Below are 13,892 nucleotides of genomic sequence, written 5' to 3'. Positions count from 1 at the left end.
TTGAGATTACCCAAATCTTCTCTCACACTTCCCATTTCCTTCTCCATCCCTTCCATTATGTTTTCCATTTTTGACTTAAACATACCCAAAAAAAAAAAAAAAAAAAAAAAAAAAAAAAAAAAGCTCTAATACTAGTAGATATGCCCACCTGCTACAACAGACCGATTCTAACACAAATTGCAACTACATGAGAAAAAGAGAGAACAAACAATTCAAAGAATATATTCAGTATTGTATTAAGTAGAAGAATGGAACAAAAGAACAGAGTAAATGGAAACAATTGTAACCATATAATATCCTACCAGTTCGAGGAGGTAGGTGCCTCCACTGTTAATTCTCTTAAAAATGTGCTTAACCCTCCTCAAGGCTAATCACTTAAATTTATACTAAGTATCCCACAAAATACCCTTGCTCACACACTCCTCACACCCTTCATATTATTCAGCCACGTGGATAAGATTCCCCTAACTAACTCTTCTTCACTCTCTGCCCCTAGTGCCCCTTTCCCCCTTCAATTTGTAAACCTTATGTATATGAGGCCTATCAGGTTTATATGGAAACAAAACCCATTCATGAAGGAGCTTGCAATTGCTTTGGATAATGCATCATTATTGTTTACTTTGAACTTGATGTTCTTAATACTTCATTATCTATTCTTTTCATTTTTTAATTATTCTACACTTTTAGCTTTGTATTCAATCTTATGTGACACATGATTATTAAAAGGTGAAAGTAAAAGGCCAATTCATTAATGACAATGAATGTCATGTTCAAAAGTTTTTATACTATTTTATATGTGTCATAGTATTATCCACTTTTTCTTGATCATATAATTATGATTTTTTAAGTTCTTTTTTTTGGGTACCTTCACATGCTTTATAATATATTGATTAGATTCACTTTTTACTACAATTTAACATTTATTTTATCTGATCAGAGACTCGTAACTTCACAGATTTTTGTTTATTTGTTGATAGTCATTTTCTTTTTATTGCTATTAGGGGCCGCTAGGATCGGGGGTATATAAGATAACGGGGGTACTCTTCATTTATTTTGCAAAAATCATGTGTTGGTTTGCATGTAATAAAATATTACGGTAATCTTTTATTGCAAATAGTGTCTACTGTTGGTAATGTGGTGGATAATCTTATTACCTTGTTAGAGGTGTTATTAAAACATTACTAGGGTAATCTGGTTTTTCTACTTATTTTGCCCTTAATTAAAAACTATTTTAGACACAATTGCCTTAAAATGTCTACCAAATAACAATTACATAACCCCTCCACATTTGAGAAATTAGTTAAAACACCCCAACCACAAAAAAATTTAAAAGTTAACAAAATACCCCAAACCACCCAAGACCACCGCCGGCCGCCAGCGTCAATTGTTGTAATAGTGCACGACCGACGGGATCTGGCCAGTCATGCATCGGTAAGGCCTTTTTCGGCCCTGGATCTGAGATCTGGTGTTTCTATGGTTGTTTCACGGCCAAAGATGTGGCCGTGAAAAGGTCAGATCTTTGGTCGTGAAAATGGCACAGCCAAAGATCTGGCCTTTTCACGGCCACATTTTTTGCCGTGAAATGGCTATAGATTTGGCCGTTTTCTAGCCATGGATTTGTGATCCATGGCCATTTCTGGCTTTGCCGGTGCACGGCCGGCCATATACTGCCAGCCGTGTGCCATTCCATCGACTGCCAGCAATGGTAGCTGGCTGCTGGCAATGGCTTGGGGTGGTGGCGGTGATTTTGCTACAAATTAAAGTTTTATATGGCTAGAGTGTTTTAGCAAAATTTCAAATGTAGAGGGTTAAAAAAAAATAATTCAAAAAATAATAATAATAAATACTATTGTATTAATATTTAACAAGAGGACAATTTAGTAATCTATATAATATACTTACTCATTTATCCTCCTAACCAAACATATTATTTACCAATTTATTCGAACCAACCAAACACATTTTCTAGACATTTCCAGTAATCTTTAAGGTAATCTTTCTTTCCATTAATATAATATACCCCTATAATAAAACATTATATGATCCAAACGCCCCCTTAAAGCTAATAATTTTACCATTATTTTGTATATATTATATTCTTTTAAGCTTTCATTGTATTTTTCTGATTACTGAATGAAATGCGTCTTTGGGCTGTGACTGAGTTGGTGCAAGTGGCAATGAAATTTTAGAGGATCAATTTTTTCTATATGTTGATAAAGATTTGTTTATATTTTCGAAGAGTTGTCTGACTTTACAGTTGTTTTTAAAATTCTAATTTTTATTTTGAAATTTTTTAGTTCTCTTTGAATTATTTGTTGAATTTTGCCACGATATATGATAATATCTCAATACATGACCTTTTAGGTCTCTAAACTGCTTTACTTTTGGAACGTAGCATTGCCTAAGTTGAGATTTCAGAACCATCGCCTATTTTAAGATTTATAAAAGCTTACAAAGTGGTTAATTACAGCAAGATATTTGGTTGCATTTTTGTTGAGAGTTGGCTACTCAAAATTCCGTCCTTTCAAATTTCTACTGCTTTTGATGTTATTTGGAAGTTGAATTGATTCAGTACATATTATTGCCTCGTTGCATTGATGGAAGAATTTCAACTATCACTTGCTTATTACTTTGGAATAATCTTTTTTCTACTTGATAAGCCTCAGTCGTATGTTTTAGTCTCTAACCTGTTTTGGCTTGATTTGCCTTGAGATATCTTGGAGTAAGATTCTAGATTGCTTTGCTGCTTAGCTACAGTTGATGATTACCAGCTAGCGTCCATTTGAAATGCTTAGCTACATTTGTTCAAGCAAATGGCTGCTTTATTATGTTGCCTTTGGTCCTTCAGGTGACTTCTATCGTAATCAAAATTTGGCAGAAGCATTATTGCATTCTCTTACTAGTAAGTTAACTCGTACATGGTTTGATAGTTATATAAAAGTCCATGTAAACATTGTAGTACTCTTGATATACAGGACTTTTATTTATTTTTTTGGGTAAGTAGAAAGGCATACAAGACTGTTATATTCTCTCACTTTGTATGGTGCTATAATCTCTTTATAATGGTTGTCTCAATAAGTGAATTGATAGAAGGCTTATCTATTTTGTGTCTTCCTATATATCTTTTGAGGACTGATTTTAATCATTTCATAGTTTTTTTGTTTTCAAACGTTATTTTTATTTCGTGTGTCTTCCTAAGCATTGAACATATCAATCAAGTCTGTTTAGATAGAAAAGGGTCCTTAGTAGAAACGTATGACAACTTCTGTTTGATATGATGTGTTTATATCTTTTGAAGACTTAGTTTAATTATTTCATATTTTCCAATTCATATCTTTTTGTTCTCAAACATTATTTTTATTTCATTCATCTATATTGTGTATCTTCCTAAGCATTCAACACATCAATCAAGTCTGTTCAGATGGAAAATTGTCCCTTAGTAGAAACATATTGCAGCTTCTGTTTTGAGAATGATGTGATTATATCTTTTGAAAACTTATTTTTGATTATTTCGTATTTTTCAACTCATATATCCATTTTCAAACATCATTTTCATTGGATATATACATGCTTCAGTGGCTTTGTTTCTTGATTTGATTTGATGAGTGAAGCCTCATGGATACATGTTTCAGTGTCTTGTATATACAAGTCTATTCTATTTTCTCTTATATTGTTTGTTTTATGAGTTTCTTATTTTCTTGTTTTATTTAAAATAATGACATTTTGTTTCTTTTTTAAACTTTTCATTTTGTCTTCATCATTAGAACAATTTTTTCTTTTGGTGTCAACTAATGTTGCCTTGATTGTCCTGGGGCTAGCGCTTAGATCACGTAGTTGCCTTTTAAGGCACTATAAGTCTTAACTGATGGGGGCTGTTGTAAGGAATTAATAGGATCCTTAGCAACATTGTTGCTTTGATATTAATAATATAATAGCTTTTTTTGCTTAAGCTATCCTCTATCAAAATTGTGTTTAATTTGCTCCAAAAGAGGTCGTATTATAATAACAATTGTTGTTGCCTTTGAATTCCTCATGGTAATCGTAAGGAATCGAGAAAGAGAGAGGCAAAGAGAAACAATTCAAGACTATGATACTGCCAGAGTATGTTAAAGAGAAAAGAAAAGAAGAGAGAATAATTTTTGTATATATTTTCAGTGTATTGTAAGCATGTATAATAACTAATTTATACAATTTTTGTAAATGTAAAATAGGAAAACCATAAATACAAATCCCTGTAATTGTTCAATCAATCACATGAATTAAGGTGATTGATTGAAGCTTTAATCACTCCTTAATCTCAGCCAGCAAAGGTCAAGAGAAATCAATAATAGTAAAGATGCATTCCATATTTTGTCGATAACTATCATTGGTCATGTTGCATGAAGCAACACATATGTTGCCCTACATCAGCCGTTATCTTGAAGTACAGTTCTATCCATGAAGTATCATGTGACTGTAACAATACCCTCAATAGAAAACTTGTTAGATCCTCGGGTTGTTTTCATGTTGGAACGGCAACATTGTACAAATTCTAGGTCAAAATCGCCATGTTTTAATTCCTTACGTTTTCTACCCCCCTATATGCTCAACATTTGCAATTACTATTGTGTCTTAAGAAGTGCTATATGCTTGTTGAACCCAGAACGTTTTGCTTCGGTCACAACTGATTTCACTATCGTCTTTTTTTCTTCTTTTTTTTTTGGACAATCCTTGAATTTGTTTAAGAGATCTATAAGGAAACTTAATGAGCTCGCAGTTGATTTGGATAATGCATCATAATTGTCTATTTGGAACTGGATGCTCTTAATACTTTATTATCTTTTAATTTTAGTTTTGAATAATTCTACACTTTCGGCTTTGTATACAACCTTATGTGACACATGATGATTAAAAGTTGAAAGTAAAAGGTTATTCCAATTAACGACAATGAAATGAAATCATGTCATGTTCAAAAGTTTCTATACATGGCTTATAACTGACGGAGTATTACCCTTTTTTTTTTTTTTTCTCTCATATTATTTTGATTTTGTAAGTTCTTATTAGTATTTTCACATGCTTTATAATATATTGATTCACTGTTTACTACGACTCATCGTCTTGTGGCTTCTCATGTTCTTGTTTTTTTTTTTGTTGGTAGTCATTTTCTTTTTCTTGCTTTTTAAGTTAGTAAGTTTACTATTATTTTCTTATATTTTTCTGTATATTATTTTCATTGAAGCTTTTATTGTATTTCTTATTATTGAATCAAATGTGTCTTTGAGGTTCGACTAAGTTGGTTTAAGTGGCAATAAACTTTTACGGCATCAAACTTTTCTATGTGTTGATGTAGATTTGTTTATATTTTCAAAGTAGTCTTTGGGCTCGAGTGTACGTGTCAAATGCCCATATTCAAGTTTAAACTTGTTATGATAAAATATACGTAGCACATTTCAAAGATGAATGACTCCTAAGAGATAATTCTGCATTTCTTATCGTATCTTCAGAAATCAGACTAGTGGCTTTAGCACTACTGATTTGATTTTGATGTATATTAAATTCAGGCACTCGACTCCACTATTTGGTCTGGGATAAAAATGATATATAAATCATGGTGATAATCACTTTCGTGATCTCATGGACGAAGTCAAAGACAATGGTAAGAAACATATTGATTCCAAGGTATATGGGGGGGGGATTCATTACTTTCCTTGGTTGGTTTGTTTTAAATTAAAATATTTTGAGTGGAAAGAAAAAGAAGAAACAGGGAATCCACGTTCGGAAAAGCAAATTTCACCAATGAATCGACCAACTTTACTGGGTGAGATTGTATCCGTGGTGGATCTAATATCTTTCAGAGGAAGGCGTTATTTAGCAGCAACTATACCAAGAAAAATAAGTGGATTCGGGTTCTGATCTTTTTCAATGAATTCTCAAGGTGGTTTCTCTTTTATTAGACAATGACTACCACTTAAACTTGGGTTCAGACTTATAATCCTCAGTTGTAGAGAGGTTCGAAATTATCACCATCATTTGGCATATGAAACACGCATAAGAATAAAGATGAGAAAAGAAAAGAAAAAGAAAAAGATATAAATGAAGTGTGTTATTACTGTTGGCTGAATGGAAACTTATAGACAAAAGGTATGTGTATAAAAATACGTAGAAGTTGTACTCTACCTAATGGAAGATGAAGAATTTAAGTTGAAATAAAGCATGTATACGGAAAAAGATAGTTAAATCTTCCAATGATTTCTTTTTGACCATTTGATATCGCCATGAAAACTACAGTTTTGGACAATCCAAAATGACGACGCCTTCCAATGATCTCTTTTTGCCCATTTGATATCGCCATGAAAACTACAGTTTTGGACAATCCAAAATGACGACGCCTGAATTTATGTCCTTTAGGTTACACACTCCATGTGGCATTATCTCTTTGGCACTTTCTCCATTCACTTTGTTTCTTTATTAAATCAGCTTTAAAAAAAAGTACACTTACAGCCTTAGGGCTAGGATCATCTTCTCATCAAATACCAGCGGTGCCCGCATACAGATATTTTCATAAATGCTTTTTCAAACAGAAATATGATTGATTAACATATAGTTTCAGAGTCGAAAATATCCTCAAGTATTATAAGATATATTTTAAGTCAGAAAATGCCTTTCGTAAAGCACTTGGAAAGTTATCTTTAATTGCCGCGTAAAGGCTAGCTATTTGAACCTAAATAATTATAAGCCCCTAAAGAGAATTGAACAAATCTCAAATCTAAAAGTGAACATAATTAAATTAATACTTTGACAAATTGCGTATCGTATCGTGTATCGAAACCTAATTTTTCGAATAATGTATCATATTTTGTACGATATACTTTTTAAAAAAATAATAATAAAATTTTTCTAAAAATTAATATTATCCTTATGATTAATTAATGAATTTTATGGTATTATTAGCTTTAAATTATGGTATTACATAATCAAAATTAATCACAAAATTAAGAATAAATATTATTTTCTCTCAACCATTTATATCATTTACAAGATTAATATCAATATATGTATCTCCACTAGTGTTATTATTATCACACAAAATGAGCAACACATCTTCCTCTTCAATTTCTCCATGCAAAATGGGTAAATTTGGACAAGTTTTAGTGAACCAGATTGGGTGACTTGGATCCGATCCAAAATTTTTTTTGGGCCTTTGGCCAAATTTAATAAAATTGTATCGATATTTTTAAGGATACAAATACATATGTATCGTATCATATGATATATATCAACATATTGAAAGGTTTAGGATACACTCTCTAATACGTATCGTTAACGATCCGTATCGAATCGTATCATAAGATACATATCGCATATCGTAGGATATTAATAACCATGAATTAATGCCTTAATTTGGAATATAGATTCCAACTCCAAGATATCTACAGATTTCTTCAATCATAATCATATATACTTTTTGTTGCGATAACCATAACTTATTAATACTTTCTTTAATGCTATCATGTCCCAGCTGATTGCAAAGTAGGCAGCATTGTCTTGTCAACTACAAGAAAGAAAATTTCAAGACTACACGGTTTTGTTTTGGTGAATGCCATAATTAGAGTTCCATGGCCCCATTCATCCCATTATCATCACAAACACACAAATCAATCAATTTACTTAAAACTTTTTTAATATTTTATATTCTTAATAAATTAAAATTGGATTAAAAAACAAGAGAAAGGTTTGTATTATTACATGAACAAATCCTATAATTAAAATTTCAATTTGTATATATTTTGAATTGAGTAGTAACAAGATTAGAAACAATGCAGGATTGCAGGTGCAGGGCCAGCAATGGACTCCTGAGAAATTATCATGAAGATCCACTTGGCTTTCAACTTGTGAAAAAACTAGTGTTTTCCTATATATGATAATCAATAAAGAGATAAGAAGTAGATTTGGAAGTGAGAAACAGTCACTTTCCGTATTTTGTTGTATTCTATATTGTGCGGTCAATCCGAAAAGGATAATTCCCTATTAGGAGAGAAGATATTTAGATTGGCTCAATTTGGAAGGAAGATATTCAGATTGACTTAGACTCCAAATAAAGTAGCCGCAGATCATGCAACTTCCTAATTCTACGTATTTGGATCTTATCTCAACTCTATCATGTAAATGGGTGCTATATAAACCCATAATAACTTATTTTCAGGGGGGCTGAACAATTGTTCTAAGCAAATTTTCCTAGGAATTATACTGTTCTTTGTAAGCTCTCAAAAATAATAAGATAACAGTTGACATAGGCTCAAGTTCTAACTGGCCAAACCACTTTAAAAATCTCTCTACCATTTACTTTATTGCATTTATTATTCATCCACGGTTGGTTATCACACGCACATCCATTCCGGTTTCGACAGGGGCAATCAGAATTCTCTGGTTGGTGCTGATTTCTGTATCAACATTTTGGTGCTAGAAGGAGAGCCCGATTCATAACAGCTCTCCATGTTTTTCCCTCAAGTCTCAACTTCTTCAACAAATCCCAGCTTCTTAATCTAGAATCACGTCATCAAATATGAAAATCTGAGCAGGACAAAGTCTAAATCTGGCTAAATGGTAAACACAAGAATTGTAGCCCTTCGAGTTAGCTTTCCGACAGTCAAGAATCATCCAAATATGAGGTCTACAGCTCAAGTTATCGTCAAAATACTGAAGTCTGTTCCAAATCAGAGTTCTTAGATTGTGTGGCCAGATCACTCAGATCGCGTGCTCAAATCTCTCAGATTAGAAAGAGCTCACTAGCTCTCAAGCTCCCAAGCTCTCCAAGCTTTTTGATTGAGCAATGCTTTCAGATCAAGCTCTCTATGCTTTCTGATCGAGCTATGCTCTCAGATCAAGATCTTCATGCTTTCTAATCGAGCAATGTTCTCAGATCAAACTCCTTATGCTTTTTGATTGAGCCATGCTTTCAGATCAAGCTCTCCATGCTTTTTGATCGAGCCATACTCTCAGATCAAGCTCTCCATGCTTTCTAATCGAGCCATGTTCTCATATCAAGCTCTCCATGCTTTTTGATCGAGCAATGCTCTCAGATCAAGCGCTCCATGCTTTTTGACCGAGCTATGCTCTCAGATCAAGCGCTCCATGCTTTTTGACCGAGCTATGCTCTCAGATCAGGCGCTTTATGCTTTCTAATCGAGCTATGCTCCCAGGTCAAGCTCTCCATGCTTTCTGATCGAGCTATGCTCTCAGGTCAAGCTCTCCATGCTTTCTGATCGAGCTATGCTCTCAGGTCAAGTTCTCTATGCTTTCTGATCGAGCTATGCTCTCAGATCAAGCTCCCTATGCTCTCAGATCAAACTCTTTATGCTTTTTGATTAATCTCATAAGCTCGCTCATTTGCTTGAGATTACGTGTTCAAGATCTCTTAGATCGCGACAAGCATAATTCAAGATCTTCAATTTGAGACTGCAGCCTATAGTGCGACAGCCATCCAGATCAAAGACATGAGTTTTTGAAGTGCGATTACGCACTCCAAAAACTGGGGGGCTATTGTTGTACGGTCAATCCTGAGAGGATAATTCCTTATTAGGAGAGAAGATATTTAGATTGACTCAATTTGGAAGGAAGATATTTAGATTGACTTAGACTCCAACTAAAGTAGCCGAAGATCATGCAGCTTCCTAATTCTATGTATTTGAATCTTATCTCAACTCTATCATGTAAATTGGTGCTATATAAATCCATCATAACTTGTTTTCAGGGGGGTTGGGCAATTGTTCTAAACAAATTTTCCTAGGAATTATACTATTCTTTGTAAACTTTCAAAAATAATAAGATAACATTGGACGTATGCTCAAGTTCTAACTTGCTGAACCACTTTAAAAATCTTTCTGCCATTTACTTTATTGCATTTATTATTCATCCACTGCTGGTTATCATGAGCACATCCATTCCGGTTCCAACAGGGTCAATCAAAATTCTCTGGTTGGTGCAGATTCAAATTTCTTTATCAACATTGTATAAGAAAGCCACAAGTATAATTGCAATAATGGTTCCAAAATTGTACCAAAGAAATAAAAAAGAAAAGACACAAAATTCCTACACTCCATCTACTGTTCACCACTTAAACATGTGGAGAGTACAGCAGGCTGCTGACGTTCCACCCTTTAAGCTTTGTCAATTATTATACTCCTTTCCTTTCCTTGCCAACTCCAATAATCCACTTGTATTAATTCTATTCTTTAATTGCTTATAAAAGCTTGGAAGCTCTTAACACCAATAATCACTTCTCTCTCTCTCTCTCGCTCTCTCTTTCTCTCTCTCATTTCCCCAGCTTGACCATGGTGAGTGCTTCCTTTAACAAAGTACTTCATAATTTGCAGGCTTCAATACTTATTATTTTGTTAATGGTTTTATGTTTTCTAGGTTCTGGTTTCATCTCATGGAGAAAAAAATGGTGCAAATGAAGAACCTGTCGTTGATTTTAGAGGGAATCCTGTGGATAAGTCCAAAACTGGTGGATGGCTTGCCGCAGGACTCATCTTAGGTGCTTCTCAGTAACATAAACCAATGTGTTTGTTGTTGTTTCATGTTCATTTATATGTTTATATTCAGTTAAATATATCAAACTTTTGTTGCAGGAACTGAGCTTTCAGAGAGGATATGTGTTATGGGCATATCAATGAATTTGGTTACATACTTGGTTGGAGATTTGCATTTACCTTCTGCAAAATCTGCAACTATTGTTACCAACTTCATGGGAACCCTTAACCTTTTTGGACTCCTTGGTGGTTTCCTTGCAGATGCCAAACTTGGCCGCTACTTGACAGTTGCAATCTTTGCTTCCATAACTGCTGTGGTAGGTTTTCATTCGTTAAACCAAAAATCATTCCAGGATCCATGTAGACTGCCTAGCTTAAATACAGATGGAGTATCTAATATAATACTCTGTTTCTAGTGTTTCATATCGTTTTGACTGACCCTTGCTACAATTAAACTTTATCTATTAATTAATCAATTTAAATTGCTCCAAAACTAATAAAATAAATTAGGCCATCCAGTCAGCAAATATTATCTTGTGCAAATGATTAATTAAAGAGAAATGAGACTGAGTGGTCGGTGGCTGTTTTATTTTGTTAATCTTGCAACAGGGGGTGACTTTGTTAACCTTGGCTGCAAGCATTCCTAGCATGATTCCTCCTCCATGCAGTGACTACAGAAGACAGCACCATGAGTGCATTGTGGCCAATGGTCGGCAACTGGCTATGCTCTATGCAGCTCTTTACACCATAGCACTTGGTGGTGGTGGCATAAAATCCAATGTCTCAGGCTTTGGTTCTGATCAATTTGACTCATCAGACCCCAAGGAGGAGAAGGCCATGGTTTTCTTCTTCAATAGGTTCTATTTTGCCATCAGCATTGGATCATTGTTTGCTGTGATAGTGTTAGTGTATGTGCAAGATAATGTAGGAAGAGGTTGGGGGTATGGCATTTCAGCAGGCACAATGGGGATTGCAGTTGCTGTATTGCTATGCGGCACGCGGTGGTACCGTTTCAAGAAGCCTCAAGGCAGCCCTTTAACTGTCATATGGAGAGTGTTACTCTTAGCTTGGAAGAAGAGGACTCAACCTTATCCTTCTTATCCTAGCCTTTTGAATGAGTACCACAATGCCAAGGTCCCCCACACCGAAAGATTCAAGTAAGTACCCAGTTCAGAACAATTGAATCTTAAGCACACAATTTACAACAAGTTCAACATCAGAGCTAGCATGCACTTTTTTGTTTATAAAAAACTTTCCTGAAACTAAAAAAATGTTGTTTGTGTGATATTGTTTAGGTGCCTTGACAAGGCTGCAATTTTGGGCGAAGATGAGGCTGCTAATGAATACAAAACTAGTTCTTGGATAGTTTCTACTGTGACTCAAATTGAAGAGGTGAAAATGGTATTAAAGCTCATTCCGATTTGGTCTACATGTATCCTTTTCTGGACGGTTTACTCTCAAATGACAACCTTCACTGTAGAACAAGCCACCTTCATGGAGCGCCAAATTGGCTCCTTCGTTGTCCCTTCAGGTTCTTTATCAACTTTTCTCTTCATCAGTATTCTCCTCTTTACTTCACTAAACGAAAGAGTCTTTGTTCCCCTGGCTCGAAAAATCACCCACAATGTCCAAGGAATGACAAGTCTTCAGAGGGTTGGTATTGGACTCGTATTTTCAGTAATAGCTATGGTGGTTTCTGCCATTGTTGAAAAAGAAAGGAGGGAAATTTATGTTCATAAACACATAAAAATAAGTGCTTTCTGGTTAGTCCCTCAGTTCTTCCTGGTGGGTGCTGGAGAAGCTTTTGTTTATGTTGGACAACTTGAGTTCTTCATCAGGGAGGCACCAGAGAGGATGAAATCAATGAGCACAGGGCTTTTCCTAAGCGCCATTTCAATGGGGATGTTTGTGAGCAGTTTGTTGGTGTCTCTTATAGACAAAGTAACCCAGAAGAGCTGGCTAAGAAGCAATTTGAATAAAGCCAAGTTAGAAAACTTCTACTTGGTGCTAGCGGTATTAGGAGTTATAAATTTCTTGGTTTTTCTTGTGTTTGCAATGAGACATGTGTACAAAATACAGCCTACAGTTAAGGGTAGTAACTCTGGAGAGAAAGAGCTTCAAGACATAGAGAATCATTGGATTACAGAAGGAAAACCGGAGATGGAGGTCTAGTGGTATTGTTATTTGTCGGTACTCAGGTGTAAAAATAGTCAATTTGTGTTTTAAGCATTCTTTTCTGTACCGCGCTATATATTGAGTGAGGGTTGATTCTGTGCAAAATCTTTATTTTTATAAGTGAAGTTTGTGTCCTGTGTTAAGTCATACGATCTCAACTCAATTTTTCATTTCATTTGATTAAAAATTGGGTAAATGGCCATCTATTTATATTGTGTTTTCTGCAAGAATCATACGTTCACATAATCAAATCAACTGAGCACCTAAATGCGTATAAATGGGGACTTTCAATTCAATTTTAGCGACACAAGGTATTCTATTTGAGCAAAATTACTAGTTTCTGGACAAATTGAGGCTGAATAAAAGGTTCTATACTAAAAATTATCTAGACAGGCTAAGGCCCATTTCATTGGAGCCCAGACCAAATGCTATTTTGACTCACTGGATGCCATCAACAACCAGAAGGTTCCTGCGAAGAAAGAAAAAGAAGCCTGGGTTATGACTTAGGACTTATGACTTATGTATTTTAAGTGTTTAACGGGTTCAGTTTAAACCATGTGAAAAATAAAGTAATTGATTAAAGTAGCATGAGCTGTTTGTTTTGTGCATCATATATCCGGTGCTTGTCCTCTTCAAAAAATTAGGAGAAATTACAAGATAAAAAGAAATCATAATAATAAATACTATAAATCATGTCCAGAATTCAACCACTATTCATTCGATTATACTATTGTCAAAAGCTTAGATTAATTCAATGTTTTGGTATATGTTATTATAAACAAACTGCTGTCAAATCAGTTTTATAGGAAATGTTATGAAATAAAATAAGAACATTCTTGAAAAATACCCTTAATTACCTAACCAATTTTTTATGAATTTTAGGTTAACATATGAAATAATTATCATTTGGTAATCCGATGATAAAATGATAAAAGAGTAAAAAGGAGTTTCATAAACTCCTAAGTTTCTCTTAAGCCTTAATATCGGTGATTACCGGAGACACTACTATGATTAGATTAACCCATCAAACTGAGTCTGAACCCTTTCAACTCCAAATTTCCAATTTCACCATCCAATTTTCCAACTAACAAAGTAAACCACAGATTGGCGGAGTCTACAACGTGTCAATGTCGTTTTTGCCCTTGTTCTTAACGAACTCTGAAAACACCCACAGAACTAGACAAAAACAAACCAACCAACCACTCA

At 34.4% G+C, this 13,892-nt stretch overlaps 1 protein-coding gene across 1 annotated transcript; it reads left to right on the top strand.

The window, feature by feature from the left end:
• The first annotated feature begins 10,232 nt into the window (after nucleotides 1–10,232).
• LOC116134802 (protein NRT1/ PTR FAMILY 6.4-like) lies at nucleotides 10,233–12,713 on the top strand. Its single transcript, XM_031420448.1, has 5 exons — nucleotides 10,233–10,313; nucleotides 10,396–10,516; nucleotides 10,611–10,828; nucleotides 11,121–11,668; nucleotides 11,807–12,713. The coding sequence occupies exons 1-5, from the start codon at nucleotides 10,311–10,313 to the stop codon at nucleotides 12,681–12,683; spliced, it is 1,767 nt and encodes a 588-aa protein (XP_031276308.1). The 5' UTR covers nucleotides 10,233–10,310; the 3' UTR covers nucleotides 12,684–12,713.
• Nucleotides 12,714–13,892: the final 1,179 nt, after the last annotated feature.

Source organism: Pistacia vera, unplaced genomic scaffold (genome assembly GCF_008641045.1).
Source record: "Pistacia vera cultivar Batoury unplaced genomic scaffold, PisVer_v2 Contig291, whole genome shotgun sequence".
Classification (NCBI taxonomy): domain Eukaryota; kingdom Viridiplantae; phylum Streptophyta; class Magnoliopsida; order Sapindales; family Anacardiaceae; genus Pistacia; species Pistacia vera.
This window is presented reverse-complemented; position numbering and strand designations above follow the sequence as displayed.

Excerpts from the sequence above, each read along its gene's own strand:
- LOC116134802 (XM_031420448.1), top strand. Across the intron at positions 10,517-10,610 it reads TGCCGCAGGACTCATCTTAG|GAACTGAGCTTTCAGAGAGG; the intron begins GTGCTTCTCAGT and ends CTTTTGTTGCAG. Across the intron at positions 10,829-11,120 it reads TTGCTTCCATAACTGCTGTG|GGGGTGACTTTGTTAACCTT; the intron begins GTAGGTTTTCAT and ends ATCTTGCAACAG.